General features: G+C 48.4%; 1 protein-coding gene across 2 annotated transcripts; it reads left to right on the forward strand.

Annotated features, from left to right (window-relative positions):
• Nucleotides 1-153: 153 nt before the first annotated feature.
• On the forward strand, nt 154-8,710 carry LOC122371782 (nucleic acid dioxygenase ALKBH1-like). Of its 2 annotated transcripts, none has more exons than XM_043348476.1 (8): nt 154-196; nt 1,101-1,294; nt 1,684-1,795; nt 3,431-3,584; nt 3,863-3,935; nt 4,216-4,409; nt 6,451-6,606; nt 7,181-8,549. In XM_043348476.1, the coding sequence occupies exons 2-8, from the start codon at nt 1,109-1,111 to the stop codon at nt 7,428-7,430; spliced, it is 1,125 nt and encodes a 374-aa protein (XP_043204411.1). In that variant the 5' UTR covers nt 154-196; nt 1,101-1,108; the 3' UTR covers nt 7,431-8,549. The 2 variants fall into 2 exon arrangements, with proteins under 2 accessions (XP_043204411.1, XP_043204410.1); XM_043348475.1 differs by lacking the exon at nt 154-196 and adding an exon at nt 739-777 and having other exon boundaries at nt 7,181-8,710.
• The last annotated feature ends 8,014 nt before the right edge of the window (nt 8,711-16,724 follow it).

The following is a 16,724-nucleotide window of genomic DNA, read 5'->3' on the forward strand; positions in this document are numbered from 1 at the left end:
CCAGTTTATTGCTCAAAGGTGATGCGTTCATCAAATTTCCTTAGTACTTTTTGGTAGCGACACTGAGCGATTTGTTTACAGCCAGTTTCGGACCCAGTGACGCAAATGTGTCGTCACGGGACAAAACAATATGGCCACCTCTAATGAGAATTAAGTGCAAGAAGTTCCCGGATGTAGCCAGCACTGACGTCACCGGGTCCGAAACCAATGACATCAGTACTGGACCTATGGCGAAGCAAAGTAGTGCCACCCCCCTACAATAACCGAGCATCGCACGCCTTGTGATGAGCAATGCATAGTAGTGAACGCATTTTACCCCGCGTTCGATGTCTCTCGGACGACGAAGATTCTACGTCGTCCGGCCAATCCCGTCCAAGGTTAGCGGGGGCTCGGCTGCGGTTATGGAATGTGATTGGCCGGACGGCGTAGAATCTTCGTCGTCCGAGAGACATCGAACGCGGGGTTATTCTCAAAACATCCTGAATGCTGCGCAGTAGTGCCAATCAGCTAGTCAACTTGTCAGATTCTAAATTAATATTTTGAGTGACGTCATTGCAATTATTAGGATAGCAACTCACTAAAGTAAATATATGAAGCACTAAATAATGTAGAACTTAAATAATAAATTGATAATTTGTGCACAAACATTATTGATAATTTGCAATCTGGCTCGATTTTTTAAAGTTAACTTTTGTACGTCATATAGAAATGGAAAGTCAGCTAATCCAATGTCAACAAAACAATTTCTTTCCTATTTTTCGGAACTTTTTGGATTAGGTTGGATGGTTTTTGCGGATATTTTCAATATTTTTTAAACAGAACAACCAAAATGTCACTAAGCTGTGTTGCAAAAGCAGGGTGTAATGGACTGGAGTAATGGACTGTAATGGTCTGGGCTGGGAACCAGATTCTTCATCTTACCACTGAACCAGAACTCATGAACAAAGTACATGAATAGCTAAATTTGGTATGTTCAGTTTTAACCCAATCCCATCAGACAGTTTGAGTCTATATACTCTGGTTTGAGTTAGCAAATGCTAGTTAGGTATACAATGCTTGTTATCCTCAACTGACCATAAAATTATGCTCTGCTTTTCCAGAAATTGATATGGATACGGATAGTGCAATGGAAGTTGATTTAACTGGAGGCTCTGCATCAGCAGAGCCGAGTCTACCAGAAAACAACAGCCCAGATCTTATGAGAGAAGGTTTCAAATACTTCAAAAGAAGAAAGCCCCCACCTGATCTCTCAAATGTCATTGACTTTGACCAATGTGAAGCAGGAGGCTTGCATGTAAGTGATGTGTAAATCACCCATCTACATCTACTAGTCTACTCCATTTACTAGCACTATCTGCTAGTGTATCAGTATCAGAATCTAGAATTTGGAGTGACAGTGTTTCCTTTTCTTGCAGACCTAGCCTACTTTGCAACTGTTTTGTATAAACTGCTTTTTTATTTTCAAACCATTTGGTAATCAAACATAGCAATGTGCTCAGTTCTGGATGCTTTATTAATTTCATTTGATTTAAGAAGCTGCACATTATCGCTTGACAAACATTAGCTTTCATGATACCTAGGTATTTGATTCCTGATCAAAATGTGTTCCATTTGTCAACTGAGTTGCAACTTGCAAAGCAAGTCATTTCTCCCTTTTGCTGACACTTTGTTGACTGCTCTCAGGGGAATGTTAAACCGTACCAAGTGCTGATCCCAGATGATCGCACTGCCTTCCAAGAACTGGGATTGGTCCACCCACAAGAATGGAAGGCATTCTCCTTGGAATCACATCCAGGTATGTGAAACCGGAGCATATTGTCATAAGGTTTTGTTCTCCCAGCTATTGTCTGTCATTCTAGTATTTTTTGCACCCATCAAACTTCCTTTAAAGGAAAAGGGCCACCTTCGTGAAATATGAAGATATCGTTGTTTTTCATTTTGACATTATTTTTCTTTTTTTTTTAAACTGGTGCCAGAAGTGCACAATTCGCGAAAAAGTATTTAAAACTATTTAACATATTGGTACTATGTTGATACTCTCTACGGCACCTACTGTATGATGGCATAGCGATGACGTCACACTCAAGCCAATCAGCGTTCAGAAGACAGACTCGTCGGGTTGTGTCAGATAAGCTGATTGGTTAAAGCTGAGCTGGTTGGAGCTGATTGGTAAAAAACCAAAGCCTCGCCGCGGGTGGCTGTATTGTCGGATAAGAACGCATTCCTGGGATAAGGACGCATTCCTGGCGTATTTTCTTTTAAAATTGCCGATAACTACGAATGGAGGCCGAAATCGGCCGTAAGGTGGACGTAGACAAATAGGTTTTCGGACACGGGCTACAAGATGGCTATCTCAGTTTCAATCCCCATGTTAAAGGTGGCCCTTTTCCTTTAACTTGATTACTTTTCAACCAATTATTGAAAATTATAGTTGTGTCAAAGTCACACTAATAGTTCAAGCTGATCAAGTTTACTCTCCATCCTTTAAATTGCCTCCCAGGCTGCTTTATAGGGTAATCTGCATTCTCAATTCTCATACAGAAAACAATAAAATTGTATGGTCCATGATAGACCGACGTTACTCGCTTTCCCCCGTGACGAATCAACGTTACCCTGATGTCTCCCGTGACGGTTGGACGTTTGTTTGTTTGTTTGTTTGTTTGTTTGTTTGTCGTTTATTCATGATTATGGGCATGGACAATCCATGGCATATGCCGTCCCGGCCCCGAGGAGAGATGTGGGATACCTCCCCGGGCCGGGAAGATCTGGTGGATACCTCCCCGGCGCTCCAGACGGGCCGCGAGCCCCCGCCCGCACCCCCGGAAAATCATCTTTCCCGGGGGTGCCCCCTAACCACCGCCCGGGCGAGGGGAGCGCCGACCCGACCCGACAGGCCGCGACCGGTCCCTTTCAAGTGGGACCGGTACCCAGGTTGGCCCGGAAGGGTCATAGGGGCGGGGGCCCAATGCTTGGCAACTCAGGGTTTCGCCACAGGCCGGCGGAGCCCGTCTGGTCCTATAGTAGACCACATCTGCTGTCCACTGCCCGTGGCATCTTTTTTTTAAGCAAATCGTTTTGTTTCAAAAATGAATCCCTGAATGATATTCGCCACTTGCTTCGCTTGATTACTTGCTATGTGAGTTCCCTTCAAAAGTATGTCAAGTTGTACTTTGTCAAGTAATTGTGAGAAAGTAGGAATTAATTGTGATATTTCAAAAAGCATTCTAATCCTAGCATTAGCATAAAGGGGACAGTGCAAAATAAAATGTTTTTGGTCCTCGCAATGAATGATAGCCACAGGAGCAATCCGGACCATCTACAAGCTAATTTTGAATTCCGAACATAACGTAACCCGATGTCTTAAATGGATCGACGTTTTCCTCTATCCTCTGTAACGTCGTGCGATGACAAAACCTCTCACTTTCCGCAGGTATGATCCTGCTACGGAACCCGTTCACCGCGGCCGGCCAGCGCCACTGGGCCGGCCGCTGCGTGCGAGACCTGCCCGGTCACCCGAACAAGACCAACCTGGACGCCCAGGGTCTGCTGCCACCTGGCGGTAACTGGTGGAAACACTGCCTCGAGTGAGTGGCCGCCGAGCTGTGCTACCGGTTAGCGCGATGGAGAAACAGGCTGGACTCGTGGCGAATTATACGTATTTTCGATCGTCCCGTATACGATAAAGATTTTGTTTTACTTTCTTGGCTAGTCTTTATGCAATATGACTTAAAAATCTGTTGGTGGGGACAGGTAACATCGCTAATACTTGATGTCTATACCTGAGAACATTATGTGTTGTTTTGAACTATCTCGAAGTCGTTCCGACCGGTGTCTGACCGTTCAAATCTGCCGTCTCCGCCAGTGGAGTGGACTGGGAGCGTCTGAAGAAGCTGCGCTGGGTGACACTCGGGTTCCACCACGACTGGGAGACCAAGGTAGGTGAGACCAGTGAATGTCTGACGCGTGTTTTTTTCGGGGGGGGGGGGGGAGGTGAGGCATGGGATAAATGACGCCGGAAAGTAGAAGGAATTCAGCTCAGTAGGCGTAGTGCCAGGCACCAGGATGGTCTGCATAAGTAGTCAGAGTTGTGGAATGTCGTCACAATCCTCAATCACTGACGTAAAGCGTAAAAATAAAACTGTGTGTGTTCCAGTTCAGTCGTATGATATGTGCTCGTTCCCAGTCCATTTCAACTGTTTAACTATTCCGTTTCAGTTATATAACCTGTGTGACCGTTCGCCGTTCCCGTCCGACCTGGCCCGGCTGGCCTCTCTGCTGGCCGGATGTGTCGGCTGGCCCAGCTACTCGCCCGAGGCGGCCATCGTCAACTTTTACCACTCGGACTCGACGCTGGCGCCGCACACGGACCACTCCGAGTGGGACATGACGGCGCCGCTCCTCTCCCTGAGGTGGGGTGCCACTCGAACTGTCGCCGCGTGATGCTGTGATTTGTGTGTTTGTCCTCAATACCCATCGCACCCTGGGCTTGGGAGGGATGGGAGGCAGGCGCACTGATGAGGCGACCTAGTCGTTCTTAGGCACTGGGATTTCTGTTCGTCATACTGACAAGGACTTCATGCTGCGTTCGACCCATTCCATCCTCATCAAAACACCAAAGCATTCCCTTACCCACCCCACTATCTTCTAACCTCGCCTTATCATATCCCTCGCCCGGCTGACTTACAAACCTCTCTCTGAAGTTCAATGCCACCCCACTGCCAGGCGAGGAGGACTAGGGTGTCTTTCGCCTCAATGCCAGGCGAAAGACACCCTAGTCCTCCTCGGCATAGAGCTCGACCGCCGCCTCCAGTTCGGTGCCCACTGTCGTCGTCTCCGGAAACGAGTTCGCCCCCGGCTGGCTCACCTGCGCCGCCTCGGCGGACGCAGCTGGGGCCTGGACGAGGATGCCCTGAGGACGGTGGCCAACGGCTACGTCCGCGGGGCGCTCGAGCACGCCGCCGCCGCGTGGCTGCCGGCGGCCGCCCCCTCGCACGTGGAGCTCCTGGAGCGGGAACTGCGGGAGGCGGCCCGCATCATCACCGGGTGCCCACGATCAACACCGACCCACGCGCTGATGGCGGAGGCTCGACTAGCCCCGATGGAGGAGAGGGGATGGACGTTGGCCGCCAGGCTGCTGGGAAGGGCGCTGGCCCTGCCGCCGGGGGACCCCCTGCGCGCGACCGCCGAGGCCTCGGCACCGGCGCGCCTGGCCTCAGTTCGGGGGTGGAGAGAGCGGGGCCGCCGGGCCTGGGACAAGGCCGGAGTCGCGCTGCCGGTGGAGCCGGTGCTCCCCCCTCGGATACCGCCGTGGCGGCAGACATCAGGCGTCACCTTCCGGATGGACGTGGGCCCCCTCCGGGCCGGCGCTGCGGCGGCGGAAAGGGAGCGCGCGGCCGCCCTGCACCTCGCGTCCCTGCCGCAGTGCGCCGTCTGGCTGTGGACGGACGGGTCCGCGGCGGGCGGAGTCTCGAGGGGCGGAGCTGGGGCTGTGCTGGTCTGGCCGGATGAAGAGACCGAGGAGCTGCGGGCCCCGGCCGGACAGCTATGTTCCAGTTACCGCGCAGAGATGGTAGCGCTGGTGACCGGCCTGGAGACCCTAACCCAAAGAGACAGAGACCAGGACCTGCCTATCGTGGTTTGCACGGATAGCCTCTCAGCAGTGGCGACCCTGCGCAACGGCCCGGCCGCCCAGACCTCCCCGCTGGGGGTTGCGGCTTGGAGAGCCATGCTCGCCCTCTCGGATAATGGCCGGAAGATCCACGTCCAGTGGGTCCCCTCGCACTGTGGTGTGGAGGGTAATGAGCGAGCCGACAGAGTGGCCCGAGAGGCCGCGGAACTACCACAAGACAGCGTGCCTGCAGACATCAGGACAATCACCCGAGCAGTGGCTAGGGCCGCCCGCGACGACACGGTCCGGGCCTGGCCCCCCGGCTGGTTCCGGTCGCTGATGGGGGGCCGATTCCCCCCACCGGTGGCGGGGCTGGACCGGGAGTGCGCGGTGGACGTCCACCAGCTGCGGGCCGGGCACTGGTCGGGCTCCAGGGCCTATCTGCACAGGATCGGGGCCGTTCCCTCTGTGGGATGTGAGGGCTGCCGCGACGAGGGCTGTGTGGCGGCCCGCTGCCCCCTGTGCAATGAGGAGCCTGACACGCCGGCACACGTGCTGCTGAGATGTCCGGCGCTGATGCGACTGAGACATTCAACCCTGGGTCACATCCATCCCAGGATGGAGGAGGTCCGGGAGACCTCAGTGGTGGCGGCCCTGGCGGCCGCCGCCAGACGCTTCCAGAGCCGCCTGGCTATGCTCCCGTGAGGAGCAGAGGGAGAAACAACAACAACAACAACATGCCACCCCACTCACCACTCTCTTAACAGTGACACCCTCTGCGGTCAGTTTCGGTAACTTTACCGTGCTGTCACCGTCCTCTAACCGGCCACCCCTGCCGCCAGTTTCGGCCAGTCGGCGGTGTTCCTGCTGGGCGGCCGGGACCGCTCCCAGGCACCTGTGGCGCTCTACCTCCGCAGCGGAGATGTGCTGGTGATGACCGGCCCCAGTCGGCTCAGCTACCACGCCGTGCCGCGCCTGATGCCCGCCACAGACGCACGGTGGGTTAGGGGGAGGGCTGATCGGCCATAGACGCACAGTGGGCAGGGAGGGGAAGATTGACGGGCTACATTCGCACGGTGGGTCAGGCCGGGGACTAGGGGATCTGACTACCCACCGATGCACAGTAGGTGAGGAGAAGGGGGACGGCGGAGCGGCCTACTGACGCGCGGCGGGTGAGGGATGGAAGGAGGGCCGGGGCACCCGAGCGGTCACAACTGCACGATGGGTGCGGGCCGCGGGGGCCGGGGAGGGGCTGACGGTCCAGCTACCACGCCGTGCTGCGGCTGCTGCTGGCTACGGACGGCGGGTGAGACCGGACAGCTGGCTAGACCGAGGTAGCAGGATGTAGGGAATGTGGGATGGATGCCGTGGGATGAATGACGTTTGTCTGCGTGTGTTGTTGTTGGGGGGGGGGGGGGGGGAGGGGGTAGATATTTTGCCTTGGATTTATTAACTCTGTGGGAACCCGTAGGTGTTTTGACAGTCGTTCGCCTCCCCAATCCCCATCAATCCCATCACCGCCTCTGGGCTCGGACACTGACCATTCCTCCGTTTCCTTTTTCTGTCCGACAGATGGCACGACGGTAAGCGTAAGCTGAGTGCCGACTGCTGCGGCCAGCCGAAACTGGCCCGTGTGGCCGCCGCGGCCAACGGTGACGTCACCCACCACCGTGACGTCATCCGGTGTGAGTGTGAGTCCGGGGGCCGCGGCGGCGGCGGCGGCACGGACCCGGTCATAGAGTACCTGAGCCGGAGCCGGATCAATGTCAATGTCAGACAGGTGTTCCCCAGGGGTCTGATGCTCCGTCCCGAGGACCCGTGAGCTCGCGACGGAGGGGTGAGCGGGAGGGAGGGGTTGACGAGGCTGTGGGGGTCGATGGGGTAGTTGTGATGCGTTCTGTACCAGTCGATTTTGAGACTGGTGGATAATATTTGTACACTGCACAACTACTCAGTCAAGTGAAGGAGTTTAAACTGGCGAAACCATGGCGGGGACCGACGGCTGCAGTTGCCGTCCTCAGAATGACGTTTCCTCGACACCGAATTGGCAGTGACACCTAACGCTGCTGCGTCCCTGAAAACACATTGTTCTGATAACAGATTGAAAGTTCGGGATCTGAGGACAGCTGCGGGAGTTGTATTGCGGTGTGTTTAGTAGAGTTAGTTGGTTTTGGTCAGGTTGCGACATGACTGACCATCGTGTTTTCCTTGAGTGGTAGCTTTCAGTAGGTCTTCTTTCTACAAAACGCCAACTGCCGTTTTGCAGGATGTGTGCCTTAATGTGGCTTGTTTCGCCCTCATGCATAATTGTTTTTGAGCTGCCATCTTTGTATGACGAATTGCTCGACGCTTGTTCGCATGGGGCTGGTCCCCAGACGCAGATGTGTTATTCTCGCTTTATTTTATGATGCATAACATTGATCCATGGTTTTGTGTGCGCTTTTGGTGGCCTATCTACGACATTCAGAGATGTGTCTGTCAGTGGCTCAAGGAACCCACGTAGTACGTATATTTTACGTGAGTAATTTAGAGGTGCCATTTCACTGCAGTCTCGCTTGCATGCGACTATGCCATGACAATAGCTGTGTGTGTATTGTTATACTTAAACGCACTAATTTTCTGCTGCCGTTATGACGAGTGTTTCATCTTCTCATCTTCGTGTTATCGGGACAAGAGGCACGATGTCCTGTAGGGCCCGTTCTCGCCGATTTCCATAACTTCACTTAGTACTCAGTCTGTTACAGGAGTGGAGTACCAGATCGACTCCCAGTGCGCATCCAGCCTGTTCTTAAAGACGTTGACTGAGGGCGAATGTACAATTTCTGCTGGAAGCCCGTTCCAATCGTTAATACACCGTACAGAAAATGAATTCAGTCTGGCACGACAGGTTGCACGAGGCTTCCGTAGTTTAAGTGTGTGACCCCGAGTTCGTCTTTCAGGATTCGTTGCCAGAAGCTCTGAAGGATCAGTATCAACGTGGCCGTGCAGCATCTTGTATGCGTGAATCATATCCATGCGTCTACGCCGATAATACAGTGACGGGAGCTTCAGTCTCTTCAGCCTTTCAGGATATGGAAGGTGGCGGATGCTCACCACTAACCGGGTGGCTCTTCTTTGGACCCTTTCGACTGCCTTCTGATCAGCTCTATTGAACGGACCCCAAACAAGACTGCTGAACTCCAGGTGAGGCCGCACGAGAGATTTGAAAAGAAGAGGCAGGGTAAATTCATCTAAAAAGGCGAAGGACCGGCGGATGACCGCAAGAACTTGAGACGCTTTAAAGACCGCCGTAGACGCTTGCTGTCGAAACTTCAAGATTGAGTCGACCTGCACACCCAGGTCTCTCGACTGACGTGTTTGTCAGTCTGTCCGACCCCATTTGAAATGAGTGGCGGTCCTTGGCTGCACCAACATGAAGCACTTTGCACTTATTCTCGTTAAATGGCAGCTGCCAAGTTCTAGACCATTCCACGAGGGCGTTCAGGTCTGCCTGCAATGTCCGCACATCATGTTCAGAAGAGATGCCTGAGAACAGCTTTGTGTCATCCGCGAACATTCGCACATTTGAAGTGACAGCATCTGGCAAGTCATTGACATAAAGCAAGAAGAGCAATGGGCCCAACACTGAGCCTTGGGGCACACCACTGCGCACAGGGACCAGGTCTGACAGGTTTCCATATAGGGACACTTGCTGCATTCTGCCTTCCAGGAATGATTCAATCCAAGACAACACTCGGTCACCAATACCATAACAGCGCAGCTTGCCTATCAGTCTCTTGTGTGGGACGGAGTCGAACGCCTTTCGGAAGTCAAGGTAAATCACTTCGACCTCCGTCTTGTCCTCCAACAGGCGGCTCCATGAGTCTATAGAGTCAAGCAGTTGCGTGTCACAAGATCGCTTCGGGCGGAAGCCATGTTGGTCCTTGGACAGCAGGTCATTTGACAGCAAATGGTCCATTAAACAATCACGGATGAGCGACTCAAGAATCTTACAGGGAACAGATGTGAGGCTGACAGGTCTATAGTTTCTTGGGTCTTCCTTTTCACCTTTCTTAAAGATGGGTATGACTTTACCGTGCTTCCAGTCTGCAGGAATAGACCCAGTTTCAAGCGATTTTCGGAACAGTAATGTCAAGGGAAGGGAGAGAGGACCACCCCAGCTAACAGGAATGTCCGTGAAGTTGGCGACGTCGCCAGCGACTTTTCCAGCGACGAGCACCGATTTTAGCCAAAACCTCGTCCAAGGTCAATTGGACCATGAGGATCACGAAAATCGAACCCATTCACCCCTAAACCTTGACCTTCAAGGTCAAATTCAAGGTCAAAGGACGGGGAACTGAAAAAGTGCCACTAAATAATGTCCGATTTTCAAAATTTTGGCACCAAAATGTAGCGCGTGCAAAGTTCTAGCCGCACATCGAAAGCCATTTTCATCAAGGTCAAACTTCAAGGTCAAATTCAAGGTCAAAGGACGGGGAACTGAAAAAGTGCCACTAAATATTGTCCGATCTTCAAAATGTTGGCACCAAAATGTAGTGCGTGCAAAGTTCTAGCCGCACATCGAAAACCATTTTCATCAAGGTCAAACTTCAAGGTCAAATTCAAGGTCAAAGGACGGGGAACTGAAAAAGTGCCACTAAATATTGTCCGATCTTCAAAATTTTGGCACCAAAATGTAGCGCGTGCAAAGTTCTAGCCGCACATCGAAAACCATTTTCATCAAGGTCAAACTTCAAGGTCAAATTCAAGGTCAAAGGACGGGGAACTTTAAAAATGCTACGTCACCAGCGACTTTTCCAGTGACGAGCACCGATTTTAGCCAAAACCTCGTCCAAGGTCAATTGGACCATGAGGATCACGAAAATCGAACCCATTCACCCCTGAACCTTGACCTTCAAGGTCAAATTCAAGGTAAAAGGACGGGGAACTGAAAAAGTGCCACTAAATAATGTCCGATTTTCAACATTTTGGCACAAAAATGTAGCGCGTGCAAAGTTCTAGCCGCACATCGAAAGCCATTTTCATCAAGGTCAAACTTCAAGGTCAAATTCAAGGTCAAAGGACGGGGAACTGAAAAAGTGCCACTAAATATTGTCCGATCTTCAAAATTTTGGCACCAAAATGTAGCGCGTGCAAAGTTCTAGCCGCACATCGAAAACCATTTTCATCAAGGTCAAACTTCAAGGTCAAATTCAAGGTCAAAAGACGGGGAACTGAAAAAGTGCCACTAAATATTGTCCGATCTTTAAAATTTAGGCACCAAAATGTAGCGCGTGCAAAGTTCTAGCCGCACATCGAAAACTATTTTCATCAAGGTCAAACTTCAAGGTCAAATTCAAGGTCAAAGGACGGGGAACTGAAAAAGTGCCACTAAATATTGTCCGATTTTGAAAATTTTGGCACCAAAATGTAGCGCGTGTAAAGTTCTAGCCGCACATCGAAAGCCATTTTCATCAAGGTCAAACTTCAAGGTCAAATTCAAGGTCAAAGGACGGGGAACTGAAAAAGTGCCACTAAATATTGTCCGATTTTCAAAATTTTGGCACCAAAATGTAGCGCGTGCAAAGTTCTAGCCGCACATCGAAAACCATTTTCATCAAGGTCAAACTTGAAGGTCAAATTCAAGGTCAAAGGACGGGGAACTGAAAAAGTGCCACTAAATATTGTCCGATCTTCAAAATTTTGGCACCAAAATGTAGCGCGTGCAAAGTTCTAGCCACACATCGAAAACCATTTTCATCAAGGTCAAACTTCAAGGTCAAATTCAAGGTCAAAGGACGGGGAACTGAAAAAGTGCCACTAAATATTGTCCGATCTTCAAAATGTTGGCACCAAAATGTAGTGCGTGCAAAGTTCTAGCCGCACATCGAAAACCATTTTCATCAAGGTCAAACTTCAAGGTCAAATTCAAGGTCAAAGGACGGGGAACTGAAAAAGTGCCACTAAATATTGTCCGATCTTCAAAATTTTGGCACCAAAATGTAGCGCGTGCAAAGTTCTAGCCGCACATCGAAAGCCATTTTCATCAAGGTCAAACTTCAAGGTCAAATTCAAGGTCAAAGGACGGGGAACTGAAAAAGTGCAACTAAATATTGTCCGATCTTCAAAATTTTGGCACCAAAATGTAGCGCATGCAAAGTTCTAGCCGCACATCGAAAACCATTTTCATCAAGGTCAAACTTCAAGGTGAAACTGAAGGTCAAAGGACGGGGAACTTTAAAAATGCTACGTCACCAGCGACGTTTCCAGCGACGAGCACCGATTTTAGCCAAAACCTCGTCCAAGGACAATTGGACCATGACGATCACGAAAATCGAACCCATTCACCCCTGAACCTTGACCTTCAAGGTCAAATTCAAGGTCAAAGGACGGGGAACTGAAAAAGTGCCACTAAATAATGTCCGATTTTCAAAATTTTGGCACCAAAATGTAGCGCGTGCAAAGTTCTAGCCGCACATCGAAAGCCATTTTCATCAAGGTCAAACTTCAAGGTCAAATTCAAGGTCAAAGGACGGGGAACTGAAAAAGTGCCACTAAATATTGTCCGATTTTCAAAATTTTGGCACCAAAATGTAGCGCGTGCAAAGTTCTAGCCGCACATCGAAAGCCATTTTCATCAAGGTCAAACTTCAAGGTCAAATTCAAGGTCAAAGGACGGGGAACTGAAAAAGTGCAACTAAATATTGTCCGATCTTCAAAATTTTGGCACCAAAATGTAGCGCGTGCAAAGTTCTAGCCGCACATCGAAAACCATTTTCATCAAGGTCAATTTTCAAGGTCAAACTCAAGGTCAAAGGACGGGGAACTTTAAAAAATGCTACGTCACCAGCGACTTTTCCAGCGACGAGCACTGATTTTAGCCAAAACCTCGTCCAAGGTCAATTGGACCATGAGGATCACGAAAATCGAACCCATTCACCCCTAAACCTTGACCTTCAAGGTCGAATTCAAGGTCAAAGGACGGGGAACTGAAAAAGTGCCACTAAATAATGTCCGATTTTCAAAATTTTGGCACCAAAATGTAGCGCGTGCAAAGTTCTAGCCGCACAACGAAAACCATTTTCATCAAGGTCAAACTTCAAGGTCAAATTCAAGGTCAAAAGACGGGGAACTGAAAAAGTGCCACTAAATATTGTCCGATCTTCAAAATTTTGGCACCAAAATGTAGCGCGTGCAAAGTTCTAGCCGCACATCGAATACCATTTTCATCAAGGTCAAACTTCAAGGTCAAACTCAAGGTCAAAGGACGGGGAACTTTATTCTAGCCGATGTGCGGCTAGAACTTTGCACGCGCTACATTTTGGTGCTAAAATTTTGAAAATCGGACAATATTTAGTGGCACTTTTTCAGTTCCCCGTCCATTGACCTTGAATTTGACGTTGAAGTTTGACCTTGATGAAAATGGTTTTCGATGTGCGGCTAGAACTTTGCACGCGCTACATTTTGGTGCCAAAATTTTGAAAATCGGACAATATTTAGTGGCACCTTTTCAGTTCCCCGTCCTTTGACCTTGAATTTGACCTTGAAGTTTGACCTTGATGAAAATGGTTTTCGATGTGCGGCTAGAACTTTGCACGCGCTACATTTTGGTGCCAAAATTTTGAAAATCGGACAATATTTAGTGGCACTTTTTCAGTTCCCCGTCCTTTGACCTTGAATTTGACCTTGAAGTTTGACCTTGATGAAAATGGTTTTCGATGTGCGGCTAGAACTTTGCACGCGCTACATTTTGGTGCCAAAATTTTGAAGATCGGACAATATTTAGTGGCACTTTTTCAGTTCCCCGTCCTTTGACCTTGAATTTGACCTTGAAGTTTGACCTTGATGAAAATGGTTTTCGATGTGCGGCTAGAACTTTGCACGCGCTACATTTTGGTGCCAAAATTTTGAAAATCGGACAATATTTAGTGGCACTTTTTCAGTTCCCCGTCCTTTGACCTTGAATTTGACCTTGAAGTTTCACCTTGATGAAAATGGTTTTCGATGTGCGGCTAGAACTTTGCACGCGCTACATTTTGGTGCCAAAATTTTGAAAATCGGACAATATTTAGTGGCACTTTTTCAGTTCCCCGTCCTTTGACCTTGAATTTGACCTTGAAGTTTGACCTTGATGAAAATGGTTTTCGATGTGCGGCTAGAACTTTGCACGCGCTACATTTTGGTGCCAAAATTTTGAAAATCGGACAATATTTAGTGGCACTTTTTCACTTCCTCGTCCTTTGACCTTGAATTTGACCTTGAAGTTTGACCTTGATGAAAATGGTTTTCGATGTGCGGCTAGAACTTTGCACGCGCTACATTTTGGTGCCAAAATTTTGAAAATCGGACAATATCTAGTGGCACTTTTTCAGTTCCCCGTCTTTTGACCTTAAATTTGACCTTGAAGTTTGACCTTGATGAAAATGGTTTTCGATGTGCGGCTAGAACTTTGCACGCACTACATTTTGGTGCCAAAATTTTGAAGATCGGACAATATCTAGTGGCACTTTTTCAGTTCCCCGTCCTTTGACCTTGAATTTGACCTTGAAGTTTGACCTTGATGAAAATGGTTTTCGATGTGCGGCTAGAACTTTGCACGCGCTACATTTTGGTGCCAAAATTTTGAAAATCAGACAATATTTAGTGGCACTTTTTCAGTTCCCCGTCCTTTGACCTTGAATTTGACCTTGAAGGTCAAGGTCTAGGGGTGAATGGGTTCAATTTTCGTGATCCTCATGGTCCACTTGACATTGGACGAGGTTTTGGCTAAAATCGGTGCTCGTCGCTGGAAAAGTCGCTGGTGACGTAGCATTTTTAAAATTCCCCGTCCTTTGACCTTGAATTTGACCTTGAAGTTTGACGTTGATGAAAATGGTTTTCGATGTGCGGCTAGAACTTTACACGCGCTACATTTTGGTGCCAAAATTTTGAAAATCGGACAATATTTAGTGGCACTTTTTCAGTTCCCCGTCCTTTGACCTTGAATTTCACCTTGAAGTTTGACCTTGATGAAAATGGTTTTCGATGTGCGGCTAGAACTTTGCACGCGCTACATTTTGGTGCCAAAATTTTGAAAATCGGACAATATTTAGTGGCACTTTTTCAGTTCCCCGTCCTTTGACCTTGAATTTGACCTTGAAGTTTGACCTTGATGAAAATGGTTTTCGATGTGCGGCTAGAACTTTGCACGCGCTACATTTTGGTGCCAAAGTTTTGAAAATCGGACAATATTTAGTGGCACTTTTTCAGTTCCTCGTCCTTTGACCTTGAATTTGACCTTGAAGTTTGACCTTGATGAAAATGGTTTTCGATGTGCGGCTAGAACTTTGCACGCGCTACATTTTGGTGCCAAAATTTTGAAAATCGGACAATATCTAGTGGCACTTTTTCAGTTCCCCGTCTTTTGACCTTAAATTTGACCTTGAAGTTTGACCTTGATGAAAATGGTTTTCGATGTGCGGCTAGAACTTTGCACGCACTACATTTTGGTGCCAAAATTTTGAAGATCGGACAATATCTAGTGGCACTTTTTCAGTTCCCCGTCCTTTGACCTTGAATTTGACCTTGAAGTTTGACCTTGATGAAAATGGTTTTCGATGTGCGGCTAGAACTTTGCACGCGCTACATTTTGGTGCCAAAATTTTGAAAATCAGACAATATTTAGTGACACTTTTTCAGTTCCCCGTCCTTTGACCTTGAATTTGACCTTGAAGGTCAAGGTCTAGGGGTGAATGGGTTCAATTTTCGTGATCCTCATGGTCCACTTGACATTGGACGAGGTTTTGGCTAAAATCGGTGCTCGTCGCTGGAAAAGTCGCTGGTGACGTAGCATTTTTAAAATTCCCCGTCCTTTGACCTTGAATTTGACCTTGAAGTTTGACGTTGATGAAAATGGTTTTCGATGTGCGGCTAGAACTTTACACGCGCTACATTTTGGTGCCAAAATTTTGAAAATCGGACAATATTTAGTGGCACTTTTTCAGTTCCCCGTCCTTTGACCTTGAATTTGACCTTGAAGTTTGACCTTGATGAAAATGGTTTTCGATGTGCGGCTAGAACTTTGCACGCGCTACATTTTGGTGCCAAAATTTTGAAAATCGGACAATATTTAGTGGCACTTTTTCAGTTCCCCGTCCTTTGACCTTGAATTTGACCTTCAAGTTTGACCTTGATGAAAATGGTTTTCGATGTGCGGCTAGAACTTTGCACGCGCTACATTTTGGTGCCAAAATTTTGAAGATCGGACAATATTTAGTGGCACTTTTTCAGTTCCCCGTCCTTTGACCTTGAATTTGACCTTGAAGTTTGACCTTGATGAAAATGGTTTTCGATGTGCGGCTAGAACTTTGCACGCGCTACATTTTGGTGCCAATATTTTGAAAATCGGACAATATTTAGTGGCACTTTTTCAGTTCCCCGTCCTTTGACCTTGAATTTGACCTTGAAGTTTCACCTTGATGAAAATGGTTTTCGATGTGCGGCTAGAAGTTTGCACGCGCTACATTTTGGTGCCAAAATTGTGAAAATCGGACAATATTTAGTGGCACTTTTTCAGTTCCCCGTCCTTTGACCTTGAATTTGACCTTGAAGTTTGACCTTGATGAAAATGGTTTTCAATGTGCGGCTAGAACTTTGCACGCGCTACATTTTGGTGCCAAAATTTTGAAAATCGGACAATATTTAGTGGCACTTTTTCAGTTCCCCGTCCTTTGACCTTGAATTTGACCTTGAAGTTTGACCTTGATGAAAATGGTTTTCGATGTGCGGCTAGAACTTTGCACGCGCTACATTTTGGTGCCAAAATTTTGAAAATCGGACAATATTTAGTGGCACTTTTTCAGTTCCCCGTCCTTCGACCTTGAATTTGACCTTGAAGTTTGACCTTGATGAAAATGGTTTTCGATGTGCGGCTAGAACTTTGCACGCACTACATTTTGGTGCCAAAATTTTGAAGATCGGACAATATCTAGTGGCACTTTTTCAGTTCCCCGTCCTTTGACCTTGAATTTGACCTTGAAGTTTGACCTTGATGAAAATGGTTTTCGATGTGCGGCTAGAACTTTGCACGCGCTACATTTTGGTGCCAAAATTTTGAAAATCAGACAATATTTAGTGGCACTTTTTCAGTTCCCCGTCC

This window comes from Amphibalanus amphitrite, unplaced genomic scaffold (genome assembly GCF_019059575.1).
Source record: "Amphibalanus amphitrite isolate SeventyFive unplaced genomic scaffold, NRLGWU_Aamphi_draft 001278F_arrow, whole genome shotgun sequence".
In the NCBI taxonomy this organism is placed as follows: Eukaryota; Metazoa; Arthropoda; class Thecostraca; order Balanomorpha; family Balanidae; genus Amphibalanus; species Amphibalanus amphitrite.